Here is a 23,151-nt window from a genome sequence, read left to right as displayed (position 1 = left end):
TTTTGCTTTACCACCTGTTCCATTTTCTTTCAGATTTTTGAAAGGATCTTGTTTATATGGGCGATCCGCCACCCCGCCAGTGGATACGTTCAGGGGATAAATGATCTCGTCACTCCCTTCTTTGTGGTCTTCATTTGTGAATACATAGGTAAGATTTCCCGCAAACATTAAACGTGAACTTTAGTGGACTTGCTGTGTGTTACTATGCATAATTATAACAGTATTGAGAATTGCCACTAAGTTTAATGTTATTAATGATAGGTAATATTAGAGAATAATAGTTTTCTCATCGACAACAGCTTTCCAAAATGTCTTTAATCCACATGCTCAACTACTGATGACATTAAGTTGCAGTTATAATGATTAGTTATAATGATTAATATCTTCTTTTTAACAATATTTGAAGATAGATACTATTTTTGGGGAGTGTCATTTATTCTGAAGGCCATCACAGTACTGACTTTAATGGTTTCAATCAATCAATCTGTCTGTTTATTTTGTTTATTTTGAGATGGAGTCTTGCTCTGTCACCCAGACTGGAGTGTAGTGGCGTGATATCGGCTCACTGCAACCTCCGCCCTCCGGGTTCAAGCGATTCTCCTACCTCAGCCTCCTGAGTAGCTGGAACTACAGGCATGCACCACCACTCCCAGCTAATTTTTGTATTTTTAGTAGAGACGGGGTTTCACCATGTTGGCCAGAATGGTCTCCAACTCCTGACCTCATGATCTGCCCACCTCGGCCTCCCAAAGTGCTGGGATTATAGGCATGAACCACCATGCCCAGTCAGTGGTTTGAATTTAAGATTAAGGTGATAGAGTATCAGTCACATATTTTGCTTACAAGCTGAAAATCAAATCTTCTTTAATTGCGTTTCTGTGGCATTTCATCCCTTTTCTACTTTTGCTATACTAGTAACATTTGGTTTTATGAGAGTATTAATTACTTGTGAAATAGCTGGTTGAACAGCGGTTTCGGTTGGGCTATGTTTTTATGCTGTTTCTCTTTAAGCACTGCATGGTTTTCCTTTATCACAATCAACTGTAATATAACTTAATCTGTTTTGAATATGTTTTTAAGTTAAAACCTCTGATAATAAAAGTGAGGATCTGCTTTTAAATTCATCTATGAATAAAAAATAAATAGGAAAGAGGGGACTTGACTGTTCACTCACAGCATTTTAATTTAAACCCGGTTTTGTCTTCCTGCAAGCCTTCTGGACTGGGTGCTTGCCTGTTTTTATTACATGGTGTTTTTAGCCTTTCCAGTTTGTGGTCGGCTTCAGATTCCCATCCTTGGTGTAATCTGGAGAGATGAGCTTTACCCGAGGACAGATTATCCTCCGAGGATGAGGACATATCCATGTGGTGAATTTTATTGCAACCCCTCTGAGACTTTGTTTCCCTTTATGATTTCATAGGAGGTTGTCTCATTGCTAAGCAGCTAATGAGAACTGCTGTGGCTCACTCCCTAATCCTCTCTTAAGGAGGGGAGAGGCCGCTCCTGCGGGTGCTTCTCTGCCTCTGGCCCCTCATTTGACAGATAATGAAAATGCTCTTAATGCTTCCAGAACAGTAGGGCCTCTGTCAGTGGACTTCAGAGTTGTTAACTGAAAGAAGTTCAACTGAGATGTGATTAGAGAATTGATATTCCGTGTTAAATAGACCATTTAATTAATGTGGTAAATAAGTTTGTTTTAACCACTTAACCACCAACTTCTGTTGTAAGACCCAAGTGATTCTTAATGCATTTGCCTGATTATCTGCAAGACAGGACGAAGGGGCATGACCACGATCTTAATTGTCCAGAAGAAAGAAAGACTGGAGAAAATGGAATTTGTGTCTTATAAGTGGTGTCTTCAGATGAGCCCAGAGACACTTTCCTTGTTTTCCTGCATCCCCGTCCTTCGTGCGTCCCCATCCTTCCTGCGTCCCCGTCCTTCCTGTGTCCCCGTCCTTCCTGCACTCCTGTCACACACACAGGCACATGCACACATGTATGCACACATCAGAACACAACCACACATTGTGTGGGTATACAGTGTCACTTTCAAACATCTGTGTAAAACATATTTATTTCTGTTGGTCAGCGATTAAGTGGACATATAAAAATGTTTGGGCTGGGCACGGTGGCTCACGCCTGTAATCCCAGCACTTAGGGAGACTGAGGAGGATGGATCACAAGGTCAGGAGTTCGAGACCATTTTGGCTAACATGGTGAAACCCCATCTCTACTAAAAATACAAAAAATTAGCGGGATGTGGTGGCATGTGCCTGTAGTTCCAGCTCCTCGGGAGGCTGAGGCAGGAGAATTGCTTGAGACTGGGAGGCGAAGGTTGCAGTGAGCCCAGATGGTGCCACTGCACTCCAGCCTGGGCGATAGAGTGAGACTCCGTCTCAAAAAAAAAAAAAAAAAAAAAAAGTTTGGTCCCAGATTTCACATGTGATTATTACATTTGTAGTCCTTTTTAGATCTTGCTTCCTAGGTTTGGGCAATGTTCATTAGTATAGTCCAAGTCCATCTTTCATTATGTTGTAAAGCGTTTAACTTGTGTGGTGTGCTGTCGAGCTTCCTTATGGGGCTGAAGTTTTGTCATTCATGCAGCCCTTTGTGGAGCACCTGCCCTGCTGCTGGGTCTGGTGCAGAGCGCTGGGGTGGGGATATGACTTCAGTTCAATGCAGCCAGTGCTGACAGAGCATCTCCTGGCACTGTGCTGTGGGAGCGGGGCAGGAGAACAGGGAAAGCCTGATCCCTGCCCTCTCGGAGCTTGTGGTTGTAGCATGGAAGACGGATTTTAGATGAGTAAAGTCTTAATTAAAGTAATTAACATTCACATTATCAAGAGGAAGCCTGGGCTGCTGTGAGGACCTGTCCCCTTTTAGGGGTCAGGGGAGGCCTCCAGGGAGAGGTGACGTTTTAGCCATGTCTCACAGGATGAGGAGGAGCTAGGTTGAGGCTGGGCATTCGGAGAGGGCAGCAGGAGGGCCGACCTGGAATCCAAGGCACAGTGACAATAGTGGCACTGGGAGGAAGGGCAGGGCAACTTGGGCTGTGGTGCTCAGAAGGAGGAGCTTGGGGTCGAGTCTCAGGGGCGTGCAAAACCCCCAGCCACTGTGCTCAGGTTCTCCTCTTTGAACATTCACTCTGGCAGCTGCATGGATGAGATTGGAGGGTTTCTGGGGAAGCTCACAGACCAGGGACCTGCAGGCTCCAGCACCGGCAGAGGCACGGGTCCCCTCCGGAGAGGCTGTTCTGGTTTGCTGAACTCTTAGTTTGCTGCGTCTTCAAGCCAGTAAACCTCAGATGCTCTGCTTAGTGAAGATCTTCAAGATTGACTGTTCCTTCCGAGAGTAGAACCTGGTAATGGGATTCTGTGGTTTCGACACCTGAGCACCCGCCAGTCCTTGGGCCTCAGCGTTCAGATTGTCACGTGACCGCTCGTACACCTTTGGTGCAGCTGCCTGTAGCACTAGTCCGGGCGTGGCTACCTCCTGAGATCTGCAGCTGGCCTGGTCCTGGCGGTGAGCTTGTGTTGTTACTTGGATATTCCTCTTTCTTTGAAGTACAGGACAGAATCCCAGTTAATCAAAGGTTTAAGAAATCCCCGGGCTGTGGGATTTCTCCAGGGGCTTTCAGACAACAGCAGACCTGTGATGCCTTAGTGGGAGCTGGGCTCTTTCTGGGGACGTGTGTTCGCCATGTGTCCAGAGCCTTTAAAGATCCACAGCTCCTGGCCTGCCGCATGCTCCCACTGGTTCCACGGGACGTGGGGAATCCTGGAGCGTGGCACAGGTCCTGAGTAGGAACAGCTCTTCGGGAGTCTCTCCTCGTTCTGGCTCTCAGTGGGAGGTTCCGACGCTGCACGTGCTGGTACTCAGAGCCCTCTCAGTGTTACATTCTTTGACTTGGAAAGAAGGATGTGGTGGGCTTCAGATTCCCATCCTTGCTGTAATCTGGAGAGATGAGCTTTACCCGAGGACAGATTATCCTCCGAGGATGAGGACATATCCATGTGGTGAATTTTATTGCAACCCCTCTGAGACTTTGTTTCCCTTTATGATTTCATAGGAGGTTGTCTCATTGCTAAGCAACTAATGAGAGCTGCGGTGGTTGAGGTTGACACACAGGACCTGGTCTGAAGGCAGACCAGTCAACTAGGTGAACTGCTTCCCAGCACAGGAGAGAATGTTCATCTTCAGCAGGAGGCCGGCCAGCATGTCAGAGTCAGAGAAACGGTTTGTAGTGGGGGAGCAATGCTCAAGCTGTGAGGAGGTGTGCTCAGGGGGTCAGGGTTCGATGGGTCTCCATGGGTGCCAGGACATTGCCAGCCTGAGTCAGGAATACATAGTATGCATCCCAAGTCTCCTCGTGGAGCTCGCCACTATTTGGGAAGGGCAGTTTGGTCCTGCTGTTGATGGATGCAGAGTCTGTAAATGCATGTTTAGTGCGTGCACTTGTACACACACATGCTATGCACACAGGTACACACACCACACAGAGACACAAACCCGCTTGCACACTCCTCACTAGTGCTAACCTCAACCTCTCCAAGCATATGGGGAACAAATCTGTAACTAACCTTTGTTTGAGTGGCACCCACCGGTCTCGCTCAGTCCCTGGAGGAGCCTGTCATTAGAGAAAGAGATCAAGCAATCTTTCATGAGCTCAGAGGCAGGAGCAGCAGCGTGCAAAGCATGCGAAGATCATGAAGTCCAGTGAATACAAGCCAGTTAGACGTCACTGAAGCTTGGGGAGAAAACCCTACAAGTGAAAATGAATGAGAGGGTATAATTTGATTGGAGAGATCGATCACGGAAAAGTTCTCTATGCCAGGAAGGTTTCGCAGCTCGTAAGTTTCAGAGGTTGAAGCCTTAGGGAGTGGGGAAGAAACTAGAGGTGCATAGTGATAAATTTGCTGAAGCTTGAGTGTGCCCATTCCAGTTCAGAGCCGAGCGTGGGTGCTTGTTTTTGCAGATTGCGTCCTTGACCCACGGGGCGGGCAGAGTATGGAGGAGACTCCAGTTAGCACACTCATTGGAGACGACACTCAGCTAGAAACAGGCAGAGACCCACTTTTTAGTCTAATCTTTTGGAAGTGAAAGGAAACAGCAAGGCACATTGTACTTTGGACTTAGTTCAGGCCATGGAAGAAGGCAGGTCTAGTATGAGAATAACACAGGGTCCAGGGCATCTTAGAGTTTATAACAGCAGAGGAGCGACGCCTGGTCTAGAGACACTGAGGGGCACAGGAGCGTGCCCAGACCAGAGGCCAGCAGAGGCAGGAGACTCGCTGAGGGAGGACTGGGCCTGAGAGGAGGTCCTGGTCCTGGATGTCAAATAGGCTGCCGTGAGGGCACCAAAGTGGCTTGGTGTGAGCGGAGGGGAGTGTGAACAAGAAGGAAAAATCCAGTGGCCTCCTGGATTCCTGGCCCTGTGAGGGGTGTGGTGCCGTTTTCCAGGATGAGACGTGGAGTAGAAAGAGCAGGTGGAGGAGGCCGGATGGGGTTCTGATTTAGGATGTGCTGAGTGTGCTCTGTCGGCAGTGATCAAGTAGAAGAGTCTGTTGGGATCTGGGCCTTGGCGGGAGATCTGCAGTGGAGGTTAGTCTGGAAATTGTCGGTCCGGAAATGGCCGCTGACAGTCACAGCTGTGGATGTGTGTGTCTGGGGAGAGTGGAGTGCAGCAGGTCACAGGATCCAGTGGCTCTCTGATGTATCAGGGGTCTCCAAGGTGTGACTGTGACTCGAGGAGCTGGCAATGGGGCTGTCCCACAGGGAGGTTTATGGCGCTCTCCCATGCGGGAGTCTGGGCATTGAGAATCCAGGTGGCTCCTGCTGCTGAGGGCCGCCATCAGGATCTGTGAAGGATGCGGTGCAGCTCTGGGGTCTGACCGCCGGGGTCCAGATCCAGGCGCTGCCCCTGAAGAGCTGCAGATGGCCTTGGTGCCTCAGTGCTCTGCAATGGGTGCGAAATGGAGATCATAATGGCACCAGTCTCTTTGGTTGGCGTGAAGACTGAGTGAGGCAAAACCAGCTTAGAACCAGGTGTGGAACGCAGCAGGTGATCATCGTACTGTCACTTTCCTTGTCGCTGCCTGTGGCTTTCCTCTGCTTAAAATGGTGGCCACACCTCCGCTAGGTCCCTGTCCTAGGTTTGGAGAGAGGGAGATGGTGCAGGGTGCAGGGCGCAGGGCTGGGGCCAAAGCGTGCATCAGCTGAGCCCATGTGTTTTTGGAAGCTTTCCTGGAATGCACACACCGATGTCCTCCATCGGCCACACCCTTGCCACCCACCAGCCACTGGGGGCCTGGAGAAGATGTGGGTGGAGACAGGAGGCAAGGAAGAGGGTGTGTGCGTGCGTGCAGGCTGCCACACCAGTGTGTGCCCCGGGAGAGCTATGGCGGTGTGGTAAGGAAATGAGGAAGAAGTGGTTTCAGAGGTAGGACAAAGGCCAGGCCTGAGGTATCACAGAAATCAAGGGAGGGGACAACTTCAGGAAGGAGGGAGTGGTCAGCAGAGCCCACAGGGATGGAGACCGAAAATTGGTCAAAGCATTTGATAGTGGGGATCTCGCTAGCGACCTGCCAGAAACGGGCTGAAGAATGGTGGCAAGCAAACTGTCACATCAGCTCCCCGCCCTCCCTCAGAAATGGGGGCCTGAGTGTTTCTGTGCTGGGGGAAGATTGCACTCAGTGGACCACAGCCTCTTGCAACTTCATTTTAAATAATTTTTTAGGATCGAAAGTTTCAAACACAAAGTCAACAAACTTGTTGGAAGAAGCCACGCGCCTGTCATCTGACTCCAGCAGCCACCAGCAGTCACCGTCCTCCTTCCTTCTGTCCCCCACCCACTCCCGACCTCCATCCAACTGCACTTACTACTGCTGTTTACAAACAGCTTTACTGAGATTCAGTTTAGAAACCATAACTTTTACCCACTTAGAGTGTAAAGTTGAAAGATTTTTAGACTATTTGGAGGAGTGTAACCATCAGCACATTTGATTTTAGAATATTTTCATCATCCCCAAAAGAAATCCTGTACCCGTTGGCGGTCACTCCCCGTCCTTCCCTCTTCTCCTGTCCACTAGCCCCAGGCAGCCTCTCATCTGCGTTTTGTGTCTGTGGATTTGCCTCTCTGGACATTTCACGTGAGTGGAATTACACGTGCCTGGCTTCTTCCACTCAGCCTGATGCTTTCAAGGTTCGTCCACGCAGTGCGAATCGGTACTTCCTTCCTTCTGTAGCCAGGTAACGGCCCCGGGTACGGACGCAGCACGTGTGTTTTCCACTCATCCGTCCATGGACATTTGGATTGTTTCCATTTTTTGACTCATATTTTTTCCATTTTTGACTAATATTTTGACTAACAGGAATGACATTGCTGTGAGTATTCATGTACGAGTCTTCGTGTGGATGTGGGTTTCCATTTATCTTGGTATATAACTGGGAGAATTGCTGGGTCACGTGGTAACTCTGTGTTTAACCTTTTGAGTTACCTTTTGTTTGCCGGACTGCTTTCCCACGTGGCGGCACCATTTTCCCTGCCCACAGCGGTGTGGGAGGAGCGTAGTTTCCTCTTCCCGCAGGAGCGTGTCCACGTCCTGGTGCGGTGTGGGAGGAGCGTGTGTTTCCTCTTCCCGCAGGAGCGTGTCCACGTCCTGGTGCGGTGTGGGAGGAGCGTGTGTTTCCTCTTCCCGCAGGAGTGTGTCCACATCCTGGTCTTTCACTTTTTAAAAATTTTTGTAGACTTTACTGAACCTTATATTAATTTAAAGAGATTAAGTTCTGCTTGTTATTCTCAAACTGTGATAAAAACTCAGATAAGAAGGGATGTTGACTATAGAAATTGTTATTTGTAAAGACAAATAAATTCCCCAGTGCTGCTGTTTTCCCCATAACCCAGCACACCTGCAGTGTTGACAGCCTTCGTGCCCAGTGCCACATTCACTGTCATAAGAGGGAACTGGGGACTGTGTCTCATGCATGTGTCACGCTTTGCACAGAGAAGCTCAGTGGATTGGAGAAACTCTGTTGAACTGGATCCCTACAGAAAGCTTTTGTGTTTACAGAGCACTTTGTTAATGTTTGTGGAAACATTGAAACAATATATAATTCTCATTTATTTTTTGAAGTTAGTGTTATGTTATTTATTCATTTAGTTTTTTGAGATGGAGTCTTGCTCCGTTACCTAGGCTGGGATTACAGGCATAAGCCACTCATGAGTGAGTGAGCACGATCTCAGCTCACTGCGGCCTCCACCTCCCGGGTTCAAGTGATTCTCCTGCCTCAGCCTCCCGAGTAGCTGGGACTACAGGTGCATGTCACCACACCCACCTAATTTTTGTATTTTTCGTAGAGACGGGGTTTTACCATGTTGGCCAGGCTGGTCTCGAGCTCCTGACCTCAAGTGATCCACCTGCCTCGGCCTCCCAAAGTGCTGGGATTACAGGCATGAGCCACTGTGCCTGGCCACTATGTTCTTATTTTTTTAACTTTAAGATTCAAGGGTACATGTACAGGTTTTTTATATAGGTAAATTGTGAGTCACAGGGGTTTGGTGTACCTGTTATTCAGTTACCCAGGTAATAAGCATATACCCGGTAGGTAGTTTCTCGATTCTCACCCTCCTGCCACTCTCCGCCCTCAGGCAGGCTCTGGTGTCTGTTGTTTGCTTTTTTGGTTCAATATTTAGCTCCCACTTATAAGTGAGAACATGCAGTAGTTGGTTTTCTGTGCCTGCACTGGTTCTTTTAGGATAATGGCCTCTACCTCCACCCATGTTGCCGCAGAGGACATGACCTTGTTCTTTTTTATTGCTGAATAGTATTCCATGGTGTATATGTACCACATTTTCTTTATCCAGTCCCCCACTGATGGACATTTAGGTTGATGCCATATGTTTTGCTATTGTAAATAGTGCTGCGATGAATATACACGTGTATGTGTCTTTATGGTGGGATGATTGATATTCCTTTGGGTGCATACCCAATAATGGGATTGCTGGGTTGAACAGTCGTTCTGTTTGAAGTTATTAGAGAAACCGCCCAACTGATTTCCACAGTGACTGAACTATTTACATTCTTACTAGCAGTGTAAAAGCATTTCGTTTTGTCTACAACCTCCACAGCATGTTACTTCTGACTTTTCAATAATAGTCTTTCTGACTGGTGTGTGATGGTATCTCATTGTGTTTTGATGTGCATCTCTCTGATGATTAGTGATGAGCATTTTTTGTATGCTTGTTGGCCATGTATATGTCTTTTTTTGAAAAGTGTCTGTGTCCTTTGCCTACTTTTTAATGGGGTTGTGTTTTGCTTGTTAAGTTCCTTATAGATTCTGACCTATAGATATTAGACCTTTGTTGGATGCATAGTTTGCAAATATTTTCACCTGTAAGTTGTATGTTTACTCTGTTGATAGTTTCTTTTGCTGTGTGTAAGCTCTTTAGTGTAATTAAGTCCCATTTGTTCATTTTTGTTTTTGTTGCAGTTGCTTTTGCCATCTTGGTCATGAAATCTTTGCCAGGGTCTGTGTCCAGAGTGGTATTTCCTTACGTTATCTTCCAGGGTATTTACAGTTTTAGATTTTACATTTAAGTCTTTAATCTATCTTGAGTTGATTTTGGTATAACAAAGGGGTCTAGTTTCAACCTTCTGTGTATGGCTAACCAGTTATCCCAGCACCATTTATTGAATAGGGACTCCTTTCCCCATTGCTTGTTTTTGTCGACTTTGTCGAAGATCAGATAGCTGTAAATGTGTGGCTTTATTTCTGGGCTCTCTGTTCTGTTCCATTGGTCTATGGGTCTGTTTTTGTTACTGTGCCGTGTTACCAGTACCATGCTGTTTCTGTTACTGTAGCCTTCAAGTATAGTTTCAAGTATACGCACAAGTATATTCACGAGTGTGAATATTGTGATGCCTCCAGCTTTGTTCTTTTTGCTTTGGGTTGCTTTGGCTATTCAGGTTCTTTTTTTATTCCTCGTGAAATTTAAAATAGTTTTTTTTCCTAATTCTGCAAAAAATGTCATTTATTGGTAGTTTAATAGGAATAACACTGAGTTTGTAAATTGCTTTGGGCAGTGTGGCCATTTTAACGATAGTGATTCTTCCTATCCATGAGCATAGAGTGGTTTTCCATTTGTATATTCCTCTCGATTTTTTGAGCACTGTTTCGTAATTCTCGTCATAGAGCTCTTATATGTACCTGGTTAGCTGTATTCCTAGGTGTTTTATTCTTTTTGTGGCTGTTGTAAATGGGATTGCATTCTTGATTTGGCTCTCAGCTTGGACACTGTTGGTGTATAGAAATGCTACTGCTTTTTGTACATTGATTTTTGTATTCTAAAACTTAAGCTATCAGATCTAGGAGCTTTTGGGCAGCAACTATGGGTTTTTCTTTTCTTTTTTTTTTTTGAGGCGGAGTCTCACTCTGTCACCTGGACTGGAGTGCAGTGGCCAGATCTCAGCTCACTGCAAGCTCCGCCTCCCAGGTTTACGCCATTCTCCTGCCTCAGCCTCCCGAGTAGCTGGGACTACAGGCGCCCGCCACCTCGCCTGGCTAGTTTTTGTCTTTTTAGTAGAGACGCGGTTTCACCGTGTTAGCCAGGATGGGACTGTGGGTTTTTCTAGGTATAGAATCGTATTGACTGCAAACAATTTGATTTTCTCTCTTCCTATGGGTTGCCTTTTATTTCTTTCTCTCGCCTGATTACTTTGGCAAGGACTTCCAGTACTATGCTGAATAGGAGTTTTGAGAGTGGGCATCCTTGTCTTGTTCCGGTTTTCAAGGGGAATGCTTCCAGCTTTTGCCCATTCAGTGTGCTGTTGATTGTGGGTTTGTCATAATTGGCTCTTACTATTTTGAAGCATGTTCCTTCAATGTTACAGAGTAATGTAAAGCATGGCTTTTAAATACTTAATAGAAACAGTATAGAGATACTGGAAGACATAGATAAGTTATGAAGGAAGCAATTAAAATACTTGGCCATCCCACTGTTGAGAAGACTTATTGAAGCCTGTCTCCTCACTGTGCTGCCTCCCCTTTCATTAAGATCCTTTCTCCCCACACAGGCACACTGGGAGGGCTGGAGAAGGGTCTCCCTACTTTCTCTGCTCCCAAGAGACCAGTGGCTATCTGCATGGGGAGACTCCTGGGCTCTACTTCAGTTCCTTGGGGGTGGTATCACAGTATCACCTCTGTGTGGCAAGCAGTGTGAGTCTGGGCCCTTCCCATCTCTTGCCCTGCCTGGGGCTGGGCCTCTAAGCTAGCCTGGGTCTCTTATCTAGGCTGCTAGGGTCCCAGTGTCTAGGTCTGGGCTGGGAGAAAGGAGGACTCATCCAGCCCAGAGCCTGAGCTGTGGTTCCAGCCCGTCCTTTGCACCAGGGTCCTGGGCACTTGCCTGCTCAGTGCTCACTCAGGGGTTACTGTCCTGTGTGTGACCACCAGGCAGCTGCCGTACCACTGTGCATAAGCAGCTGTTTTCTGTATTTCCTGTAAGTCTTTTTTTCTGTGCATTGTGTTTACATAGTCGAGTGCATATTATCTATAACATTTGTTTCATGTTTTTTCCCCATTTAACCTTATAATATAAGCTTTTCCTTGTATTAAGAAATCTTTATAAAAATGATTTCTACCTTCTGTACATAATACTCTATTGAGATCATGTAGCATAATTTCTGAAACCATCCAGTGTTGGTGAATTTTTTTTAGTTTTCTTTCCTTTAGGCAGGGTGTAATTTTAAGTAAAGCCCGTACTTTTCAAACAGTGACTGTTATATTACTTTTAAGTATGTTAAATTTGATTTTGAATTAAGGAGTATTATTCCATCACCTTGAATTCCACAGTTTAAGCAGAAAATTGTATTTTAGCTTAAACATTTTTAGCAGAGCAAGAAACAAAGAAGTATTTGCCCCCCTCCCCATCTTTGATGTCTCCATGCTATTTAAATGTAGAAACCATCCTGACTGAGTGCTTTGGACTGATAACTCAGACTGACTGGTTGTTGGTTGTGCTGCAGGGGAGCAGTAGGACCACATTTTGGAAGGTGAAGAGTGTTTTACAAGGGATTCTTACCATCAGGAGGTTTAATATCTAATTGACTTGATTCTCTTTGTCATTTTCCCTTAAATTACTCTTGAAAGCAAATGTATAATGGGTTTGGAATAAACAGTGTATTTACTTAAGAACATTAAGAATATTTATTTTGCCGGGCACGGTGGCTCATGCCTATAATCCCAGCACTTTAGGAGGCCGAGGTGGGCGGACTGAGGTTAGGAGTTCAAGACCAGCCTGACAAATACGGTGAAACCCCATCCCTACTAAAAATACAAAAATTAGCCGAGTGTGGTGGCACGTGCCTGTAATCCCAGCTGCTTGGGAGGCTGAGGCAGGATAATTGCTTGAACCCAGGAGGCGGAGGTTGCAGTGAGCCAAGATTGTGCATTGCACTCCAGCCTGGGCAACAAGAGTGAAACTCCATCTCAAAAAATATTTTTTTATATTCCTGTTTGTAAGTCAAATTCTTGAAGTATAGATTGTTCTTAAACATGTAGTTGCCCAGAGAGGACATTCTAGCATATGGCTCCTGGAGCTGGAGGCCTGCTAGAGCTGTGATCCGTGTGCAGTCGGGATGGCAGGTAAAATCCCCACAGCCAGTGGGACACATGAGAGGAATAACACAGAGAACACGCTCGCAGCTGGTGGATTTTAGCAGCACAGTCATTCTTTTGCCTGTTTCCATTATCAGAGTATTACTAGGGCTTTGAGTGACAGTGAGGGAAGGAAGAGCTGGTGCTAGTTTCTCACTGATCAGTGATAGCTTTAGAATGATTTGTTTTAGCTTTCCATTGTTTGCATTTAAATTTCACTTCACTCTACCTTGTTTTTCTGTGTTGTCTAAAGCAAGTCTACTGCCAAATACATCCTTTGCCTGACTTCCTTGAATGTTTCTCACAGCTTAGGTGCTTTTGTGCTCCACAGTTAATCTCAGAAACATTGAAAGGTGAAAACCAAAGCATCTGAGCATAGCACATTTTCTGTGGCAGTTCTAGGCCCACGTGAGACAAGCAGAGACCTCCCTGGGGTTGCCCGTGGGTAGAATAGCAAAGTGGAGGTGGCTGGCTTTGCAGCCCCTGAACTGACAGTACAGGTGCCACATCTTTCCATTGCCCATGACTCATATATATTCATTTTTTCTAGTTAAAAACGTTGTGGAAATAATTAGGGTAATGGACCTACTGTTTAAAAAATTGGAAAGTTTAATAAACATATGGCTTTGCCATCCCAGAAGCTGTCACTTAAACATTTGGCTAATTTTTCTCTGGCCTTTTACTCTGTAGGTTCTTTTCCATAGTAGCTGTTATATTATGCGTGCACATTTCAGTATTGCTTTTTGCTTAGTATCTAACCATTTTCTAGTGTCATTCAACATTTAAAAAAAATAAGTTTTTTAAAAGTAGAACATACTACTTTCAATAATGGCTAGAGAAATGAGACAAACCAGCAAGAAACTAGAAGAATAAACCACACAGAAAACCAGCTAGATCTAGTAGATATCCACAGAGCACTGCACCCAACTGCAGCAGGATACATGTTCCTCTCAAGTGCTTGTGGGGCATTCTCTTGAATAGACCATATGCTGGGCCATAAAACCAGCCTTAATACTTTTGAGAAGATGGAGTTTATACAAAGTGTGTTCTTTGACCACAGTGTCATTAAGTTAGAAGCCAGTAACAGAAGGAAACTTGAAGAAAATGACAAATACGTAGACATTTTAGAACATACCCTAAATAACCAGTGGGTCAAAGACAAAATTGTAAGGGAAATTCGAAATTGCTGTGAGATGAAGAAAATGAAAACACAATATATCAGCACTTACAGGATGCAGTTAAAGCAGTGATCCAAGAGAAATTTATAGTTGTAACAGACTATATTAAAAAAGACCTCAAATCATTAACTTTCCACTTTCAGAAACTTAGAAGGGTAAAATAAAGCCAAAACAAACAGAAGGGAGAAAATAATGAAGACTAGAACAGATATAAGTGAGACAGACTTGTAACTAGACTGACCAGAGAGAGAGAGGGAGAAAACTCAAGTTACTAAATTCATGAGAAATTTTAGAAATACGCAGCATTAAAGTAATACCATGAACAACTCTACAAACTAGGCAGTGTATATGAAACAAAGAAACTCCTAGAAACATACAAATTGCCAAAACTGACTGTGCTGGTTAATTTTGTGCCAACTTGGCTGGGCTCTGGTGCCCTGTTGTTTGGTCCAACACCAGTCTGTTTGTAGCTGCAGTGTAGAGATATTTTAGATGTGATTAACGTTTAAGTCGGTGGACTTTGAGTAAAGCGGATTACCCTCCACAGTGTAGGTGGGTCTCCCAATCTAATCAGACCGTGAGCTCGAAGACTGAAGTTTCTTAAAGAAGTGGGAATTCTTCTCAAGACTGCATCATGGGAAATCCTGATTGAGTTCCTAACCTGCTGGCCCACCCTACAGATTTCAGACTTGCCAATCCCTACAATTGTGTGAGCCAATTCCACAAAATAAGTCTCTGTTTCAGACTGAATTAATTATTAAGAATTTAAAATTAATAATGAACTAATTTTCATCAATTTAAATAATGTTAAGCTAACTTGTTATTCGTATTATTGAGGTAATAATTTCAAAAATCCACAAAATCGTAGGACTAGATGACTTCGCTTGTGAATTTGATCAAATGTTTAACAAAGAATTAACCCTATTTCTTCATAGACTCTTTCAAAAAATAGAGGAGGGAACCCTTTTCACCTCTTTCTATGAAGCCAGTATTACTCTGAGACCAAAGCGAGATAAAGATATAACACGGAAAGAAAAATATAGAACAGTATTCCTTATCACAATGGACTTAAAAATCCTCAGCAAAGTCCTGACAAACTGAATCTAGCAACATCTTGAAAGGATTAGGCATTATTACAAGTGGAATTTATTTCAGGAATGCTGGGATGGTTCAACATTTGAAAATCAATTAGCAGAGTAAAGGACAAAAACTTCTCAGTTGATATGGAGAAAGCATTTGACAAAATCCAACACCCTTTTACGAGAAAAATATTCAACAAACTAGGAATAGAAGAGAACTTCCTCTCTAACAAAGGCTTCCATGAAAATTCCATGACTCATATCATGCTTAGTTTAAAAGGCAAAGTTTTTCCCCTAAGATCAGGAGTAAGATATGGATGTCTACTTTCTCCACTTCTATTTTAGTATTGGTTCTAGCTAAGGCACTTAAGCCTGTAGGTGACGGGATCTTGTACGTAGAAAATCCCTGAGGAGTCCACTAGAAAACTATGAAAGCTTATAAACCAGTTCAGGTGTGTAGGATGCAAGATCAAGATAAAAAAATCAGTTACATTTTTATGCACTTGCAATGAAATATTTAAAAATGGAACTGGGAAAATCCACTTACATCAGAAAGAATAAGATAGTTAGACATAAGTTTAGCAAGAGAAGTGCAAGATTCGCACTCTGAAAACTACAAAATGCTGTTGAAATAAATAAAAGAAGATCTAAATAAATGGAAAGGCATCCCATGTTTATGGATTGGACACCTAATATTGTTAGGGTGGCGTTCGTCCTCGAATTGACGTAAAGATGTTAGGGTGGCGTTCGCCCTCGAGTTGACGTAAAGATGTTAGGGTGGTGTTCGTCCTCGAGTTGACGTAAAGATGTTAGGGTGGCGTTCGCCCTCGAATTGACGTAAAGATGTTAGGGTGGCGTTCGCCCTGGAATTGACGTAAAGATGCAGTGCAATCCCTGTCAAAGCCTACATGGCTTCTTAGCAGAAATTGTCTAGCTTATCTTAAAATTCATTTGGGAATTAGAAGAACCCAGAAGAGCCATAACAGTCTTGAAAAAGAGAAACAAAGATTAGGACTCATGCATTCTGGTGTCAGAATTTATTACAAAGCTGCATTAGTTAAGACTGTGATGCTGCCATGTGGGTAGACACGTAGATCAGTGGAATAGAATTGAGAGGCCAAAGATAAACCTTCATATTTTTGGTCAGTTGATTTCTGACAAAAATGCCAAGTGAATTCAATGAGGAAATTTGTGTTTTCTAACCAGTAGTCCTGGGACGGTTATTAGACACTGAAATACAAAACGATGAAGTTCCACTCCTGCCTCTCCGTAGACACAAAAAATAAAGTGAATCATGACCTAAATGTAAGAGCTGAAATCAGAACTCTTAAAGGAAAACATGAGGAAATCTTCATGACCTTGTGTTAGGCCATGGTTTCTGAGATATAACAGCAAAAGGGACAAAGGATAGATAAATTGGATTTCATCAAAATGAAAACTTTCGTGTTACAAATAATACTCTCAAGAATATGAAAAAAAACATTCCCCAGAACGGGAGAAAATGTTTGCAAATCATATATCTGAAAAGAGACTCATATCTAGTATATGCAAAGAACTCGTACAACTCAGGATTAAGACAAACCTAATTTTAAAATGGGCAAAGTGTTTGAATAGATATTTCTCCAGAGAAAATCTACAAATGAGCAATAAATATATGAAAAGATGGCCAACATCATTAATCATTAGGGAATACAAATCAGAAGCCACAGTGTGATACCACTTCACACCCACAAGGATGGCTACTATCAAAAAGATGAACAATAACAAATTAACAATTACAAATGTTGGCAAGGACGTGGAGGAATTAGAATGGGGGGTGCTGGGGGATTGACTGTTAATGGGTACAGAGTTTCTTCTGGGGGGAGGCAAAATGTTGTAAAATTAGATTGTAGTGGTGGTTACCCAACTTAGTGAATATCTGAAAAACCACTGTAAATAATTTAATTATGTGGTATGTGAATTATACCTCAGTTAAGCATTAAAAAAGAAAGTGGAAGCTCATTATTCTGTTGTAAGGAGATGTAATCGGCAGTTTTCTATCGACAAACGTTGTGTAGTTTCTGCTTTTTCACTGTTGATAATGCACGTGGTGGCTCCATAAACAAATCCTTGATTGTGTTTTGGATTGGTTTTGGGATGCATTCTTAGAAGAGGTGTCACTGAATCGATGGCTATGAGTATTTTTAGGTCTGGATAACATTTGCTAGGTTGTTTTCCAGAAAGAAATGAATATGTATATTCTCACCACCATGTAAGAGAGTGCCATCTTACCCTATCTTTGGTATTTTCTTTAGCTTAATTATTAATAGGTCTTTGATTGGCTTGACAGGAAAAACATCTGTGTCTGTGTGCTTACAGATGTACCTTATTCATGGATAGATGCTTTAGTATTCACACGCAAGGCTGCTTTCCACATGGGCACGAGCTCAAAGATGCTAAGTGACTCAGTGAATTGAAGAGCCAGGAGCAATTAATAGACTCTCCAGTACTGACATGTGAGTTTTCAACCTAAAGGTACCTTATTCAACTGATCTGATTAAAAAGTCAGCAAAGACAAGGGGGTGTGTGTGTGTGTGTACACGCGTGTGTGCGTGCGCATGCATGCATATGTGTGGTAAAACAACAGTTGAACAATTGGGTTGGAACCCGGGGACTGCAGGCCTCGTGCTTAGGGTAGGAGAAGCAAGCATGTGCCCAGTGGCTCCCTGGACCTGGTGTGCTGGGAACTTTCCACACACAACTCTGCTCCTCAGCCCCTGAGATGTGTGTGGACCCCTTTGGGAGGCAGCAGTAGAGGGTTCAGTTTGGGCCATTTTATGGAAGTGCAATGCCTGAGTCAGCATCTTGCAAGTCCCTGATGTACTTCCTGCAGAGGACGATGTTAGCATTCCTTGTAAACAATGAGGTGGAACCTGGAGATCATCATAAGCTCCCCAAGCGGCAAGTCAGCCCTTTCTTTGGCCTTGTGCCTGTTTTTGGGACCTTGCTTTCTGTTTTCTTCATTCCCTGGCTCCTTCTCACTCTCTCCCCCATCAGACCACGCCGGCCTGCAGTCTGCTCCTGTATTACCAACACACTGGTCTTGGTGAAGCATTTTGTATTATAGTATATGACATTTATTGAGTGTTTACTCCAGGCCGAGTGTTATATGTGTATGGTGGTGGATAGCTTGGGTTAGGTTTTAAAGTGAAATTGTGGGGAGTTAAAACTACTCTCATAGTCCCTGAAGTCAGTAGGACTTGGGGACTCTGATACTCAACTTCCAAGAATTAACCTGTTTGTTTTTCCTTGCATTTATTTATTTAGACGGAGTCTTGCTCTGTCGCCCAGGCTGGAGTGCAGTGGCGCCGTCTCGGCTCACTGCAAGCTCCACCTCTCAGGTTCACGCCATTCTCCTGCCTCAGCTTCCTGAGTAGCTGGGACTACAGGCGCCCGCCACCACGCCTGGCTAATTTTTTTTTTTTTGTATTTTTAGTAGAGACTGGGTTTCAGTGTGTTAGCCAAGATGGTCTCGATCTCCTGACCTCGTGATCCACCCGCCTTGGCCTCCCAAAGTGCTGGGATTACAGGCATGAGCCATGGCGCCCACCCTTTCCTTGCTTTTAAATCCTGGCTTCCATTTATTTGGAGCCAAAGCCAGTATCTAGTTTAAATGATGTGGGATTATGGGGATAAATAAGGGGCTCTCCTTCCTGCCTGGCTTTCTACCTTACACGAATCCACCTAAGCTAAATTTCCAGTTGGATTAACTTCACCGTATATCTCCCTAATTCTCACAGCGGCCTTGTAAGGTAGATACTACTGCTTTTAGTTTAGAAGAAGGGACATGGAGGGGTTAAGTGGCTTGTAAGGCCCTACCGTTTCAGTTCCAGAGTTCTAGTCCCTCCTGTTCTACCTCTGGACTGCAGGCAGCTTTGGAAGTCGCTGTCTCAGAGCCTGCCATGGAATTACTTGGTCACGTGGTTTTTATGCTTGCAGCTGGTAGTTAAATCAAAGGATTCCTTTCTCCAGTATCTGGCTTTTCTTAATGCTACACAGCCAGAGTTCTTATTCATTTGAATCTGGTCCTCAAGACTGAGATATCGGGATTTTTATCCTTGTTAATTTGGACCTTTTCCTTCGGAGAACAAGTTCTATTTCTATTCCACTGAAATGCAGTTTCATGTTTTTCCCAGTTCAATTTCTTTTTTAAAAAATGAGTTTCTCTTCATTTCCAGTTTTAAAATGACAGTCGTTGTTGAAGTGGTTCTGGCTCTAAGAGGAAATAAACCAACAAATACATAAGAGATATCCTCCCCCTTTTAACCCTCCTTATGTAAATGCCACATATTTTAATATCCAGGAACTTGAGTAATTCAAACCAGCACCTTGGAAAACTCGTAATGCTAAATTCATCCAAGTCGGCTCCAGCCAGCAGAGGGTGTCTGCTTTGTGTTAGGAGTCCTTGTGATTTGGGGGCGGCACCTTTGGGAATGTCCTGAAGACTGTGGATCCTCTTCTCCCCAGACAGACGCCTGACCCCACCCTTCGATTAAAGTTTCAGAAATTTCATGGACTCTGTTTCCTGGGTCTGATTCTTAATCCCTTTAAAGCCATACAGAGGAGCGTGGTCAAGACTGATCTGACGGAGCTTCATTTTTCATGTGGTTTTCTCCATTCCTGGCTGCTGTTGCATGTTATACATGATTCTCATTTTGTTCCGAGAAATGTTAATGGACTTTAAAAACTTAATGGCATTTAGTTATGAGATCCTTATGGTATATTCTGTGATCTATTGTTTTCTTTGTATTTCCAATTCAGTGTCACAACCTGGGAAAAACAAATCTCTGCTTACAAATTGATTCATTGTCGAGGAATGCCTTATTCTGATGTTACGCAGGTTCTGTCCTGGCTCATGCATACCACCATTTGTGCATTTATAGAAAGTGTAAGTCCTGTGCTAGTCAGAGCAAGACTCTGTCAGCGAAGATGACTGTGACTAGTAATGGGTTCACCGTGTCAGACACTGTGCTAAGCAGGTAATCACATTATCCCCTGTAATTCTTAAATGCCCTCTGGCAATACCACCATACGTTACTGTTGTGATTCCCCCAGGTTGCCTGTCAAGGCCGTGGCGTGGCAGCTCTCCTGGCCCTGGAACTCGTGCTTTCTCCACCAGCTTGTCACCTCAAAGAGTAAAGGCTAGAGAAAGACCTGTTGAGAATTCTGATGTGGTGTTGATTTTTTCTTGTTCATATGTTTGCAATATTTGTCCTTCAGCTTTTGCATTTGTATCCATGAGTGACAGTGGTGTGTAGGGTTTTTTGGTGGAGTACCATTTTCCTCAGGTTTAGGAGTAAATGTTATGCTTGCCTCGTAAAAGGAAGTAGGAAGTTTACTTCATTTCCCATGGCCGCCTTCCTTTCTCTTCTCCTCCCCATGGTTTTCTACCCATCGTGGAGCCTTGGGTGGGTGGTGAGGGGAGATCACCAGTGGAGATGATTCCTTCTCACTGGCAGTGAGGCATTCTCTCTGAGGATAGGGTTTTAGTGCAGTGTGCGTTTTTTTTTTTTTTTTTTTTTTTTTTTTTTTTTTTTTTTTTTTTTTTTTTTTTTTGAGATGGAGTCTTTGTCTGTCGTCCAGGCTGGAGTGCAGTGGTGTGATTGATCTTGGCTCACTGCAACCTCCGCCTCCCGGGTTCAAGCAATTCGCCTGCCTCAGCCTCCTGAGTAGCTGGGATTACAGGTGCGTGCCACCACATCTGGCTAATTTTTGTATTTTAGTAGAGATGAGGTTTCACCATGTTGGCCAGGTTGGTCTTGAACTCCTGACCTTGTGATCCACCTGCCTCAGTCTCCCGAAGTGCTGGGATTACAGGCATGAGCCACTGCACCTGGCCTCCTTCTTGCTTTTTGGCACCGTTTGGGAGGAACTGCTGGAAGCGGGTAGCTTGCTGGCTGCCCTTGTCTTCTGCTACCTGTATTTCCTCCCTCTAGAAATTTTACATTTTCTGCCTAGCACCCATCTGCCTTCCGTTCGTATCTTTGAGCTGTTAGGATCCATCAGCAGTTCTAGCAGGTGGCATTCTTCTCAGGACCACTTCTCCAAATAAAAGTTAATCATGATCATAACCACAGCATGCACACTGAGCAGAGGGCAGAGGACAATCAAGGTGAGGTGCACTTCCCGGGCCTCAGGTGGGCCTCTGTGTTAGGTAAGTGGTGTCTTCCAATCCTCAGTAGAAGGAGAGGTTGCTCCAGATCCAGGATTTTCAGCATGGCTTGGAATTACTCGAAGCCATGGAGATGAATTGAGGTGTGTGAAGGTTCTGCTCTCGGACAGGGCTTTCTCTTGGCCAAGCTGGGCAGGGCTTTCTCTTGGTCAGTCCGGTGGGAGGGAAATGACAGTCTCTGAAGGGGTGAGAGGAAGCTCTTCTTCCTCTCCTGAGTCTCTCCACCTCTGGCCACTTCCACACGGGGATGCTATTTCATTCTGAGGACAGAGACAGGGAGAGACCACTGGAGCGGTTTTGCAGGGGGAGGCACACCCCCTGTGCCAGGGTAGCGCTGACCGGCAGCCTCTGCACTGGGATGTGTATGTTCTCTCCCTGCACTGCCCGGGGTGGGTGTTGACTGCAGCCACGTGGCCCCTGAGCACCGGAAATGTGACCAGCATCACTGAAGGTTCAGTTCTGTTACATTTTCATTTATTTCAAATTAAGTAGCCATATGTGGCTTGGTTCTGGTCTTGGGAAGCACAGCTTTAGTGTGAGAGGAAGCAGAGGTGGGGATGGGGGTGCAGGGATGAACCAGGCTGAGTCGAGGCTGTGTGGCCAAGTGGTCTCCAGCATTTAGGCTTTTCGCACTTGAGAAAGCTGGACTCCCACTTTGTGGTGTGTGGGAGTTTATACTTGATATGTGTCTTTTTATATTTTCTTTTTTCCATTTGGTTTTCTTGCCATCTTTATCTTCTCGAAAGGAAAACAGAATGGCAAAGGCAAGCCTTTTGACCCAGTGAATGGGTGAGTTTGCAAACTTTTATTTCTTGTGATCCAAGTAAAGATATTTAGTTTTCATGATCAAAATTAAATTTTCTCTTTGCAAATAACTAAGGAATCTACTTTACCTTGAAATTTTAAGTAACAGCGAAAAAGGACATGCAAGTTACGTGTTTTTCAAAAGTGGAGACACTTGGCTGGGTGCAGTGGCTCATGCTTGTAATCCCAGCAGTTTGGGAGGTTGAGGTGGGTGGATCACAAGGTCAAGAGATTGAAACCATCCTGACTAACAGAGTGAAAACCCGTCTTTACTAAAAATACAAAAAATCAGCTGGGTATGGTGGCAGGCGCCTGTAGTCGTGGCTACTTGGGAGGCTAAGGCAGGGGAATAGCGTGAACCTGGAAGGGCAGAGCTTGCAAGTGAGTCGAGATTGCGCCGCTGCGCTCCAGCCTGGGAGACAGAGCAAGACTCCGTCTCAAAAAAAAAAAAAAAAAAATTGGAGTGTGTAGCAGAAGGCACTGGGCTTTGGAGTCCTGGAACCTCGGTTAGATTCTCAGCCTTGGTGCTCTAGGCTGTGTGGTGCGTGTGGGCATTCACCCTTTCTCAGTGTCATAACCTTGGGCCAGTGGGAGGAGTGGGTGTCTTGGAAGGCTGTTAGGAAAGTTAAAGACTGCAGCGTGCAGTTGGCTGTCAGCAAATTGCAGCTCTTTTCACTTGCCAGGAGAGCAGGAGTCTCTCACCATCCCCCATGTCGTCTATACTGCTCTTGGGGAAGACTCGTCTTTTTTACGACTCACTTCATAAGAGGGCAAGGACTCTGCCATTGCAGTCCCCGAGCAGGAGTGATGGAGTCCTGAGGGCGAGCAAGGCGTGTCCATGCTCTAGCCCGGGGACACGTCACCCGCTTCCAGGAAGGGTCTGCTCTATGTCTGTTTCTCTCTGGTTCAGTGCAGGGTAATGTGTGCTGCCCCCGCTCAGCATTGCCTCTGGTGTTGGTGTTACGGTGTTGGAGAGGGAGCAGCTCACATTAAATATGGGCTGCTCACCCTTTGCCTGTCCAGGGGCCCTCCCTGGGCTCGCTGGCCATCACCCTGTGGTGGCCACAGCGTTTTCACAAGGCCAGCACGCCTGGCGAAGAGAGAGCGTGCGGAGGGAAGGTGATGTCTCCTTTAGAAAGCTGTTTGATATCACGGTTAGAGGTTTGGTGGTTTCAGTTAACTTGTTTTTCTGTCACATGGGGGCCTGCGTGTGCTGGGCTTCCTCTGA

At 44.8% G+C, this 23,151-nt stretch overlaps 1 protein-coding gene across 11 annotated transcripts in view; it reads left to right on the top strand.

The window, feature by feature from the left end:
• Positions 1–23,151, top strand: part of TBC1D22A (TBC1 domain family member 22A) — a 417,209-nt gene that overhangs the window by 153,298 nt on the left and 240,760 nt on the right. For all 11 annotated transcript variants that reach the window (XR_001881226.1, XM_017850750.1, XM_017850749.1 and 8 more), the window contains exon 8: positions 34–148. Coding sequence is in view for 10 of the 11 variants with exons in the window: in XM_017850750.1 (XP_017706239.1) it covers positions 34–148 (115 nt within the window). In the remaining variant the exon portion in view is untranslated. The remainder of the gene's footprint in view (positions 1–33; positions 149–23,151) is intronic.

This window comes from Rhinopithecus bieti, unplaced genomic scaffold (assembly GCF_001698545.2).
Source record: "Rhinopithecus bieti isolate Rb0 unplaced genomic scaffold, ASM169854v2 scaffold_32081, whole genome shotgun sequence".
NCBI classification, from domain to species: Eukaryota; Metazoa; Chordata; class Mammalia; order Primates; family Cercopithecidae; genus Rhinopithecus; species Rhinopithecus bieti.
This window is presented reverse-complemented; position numbering and strand designations above follow the sequence as displayed.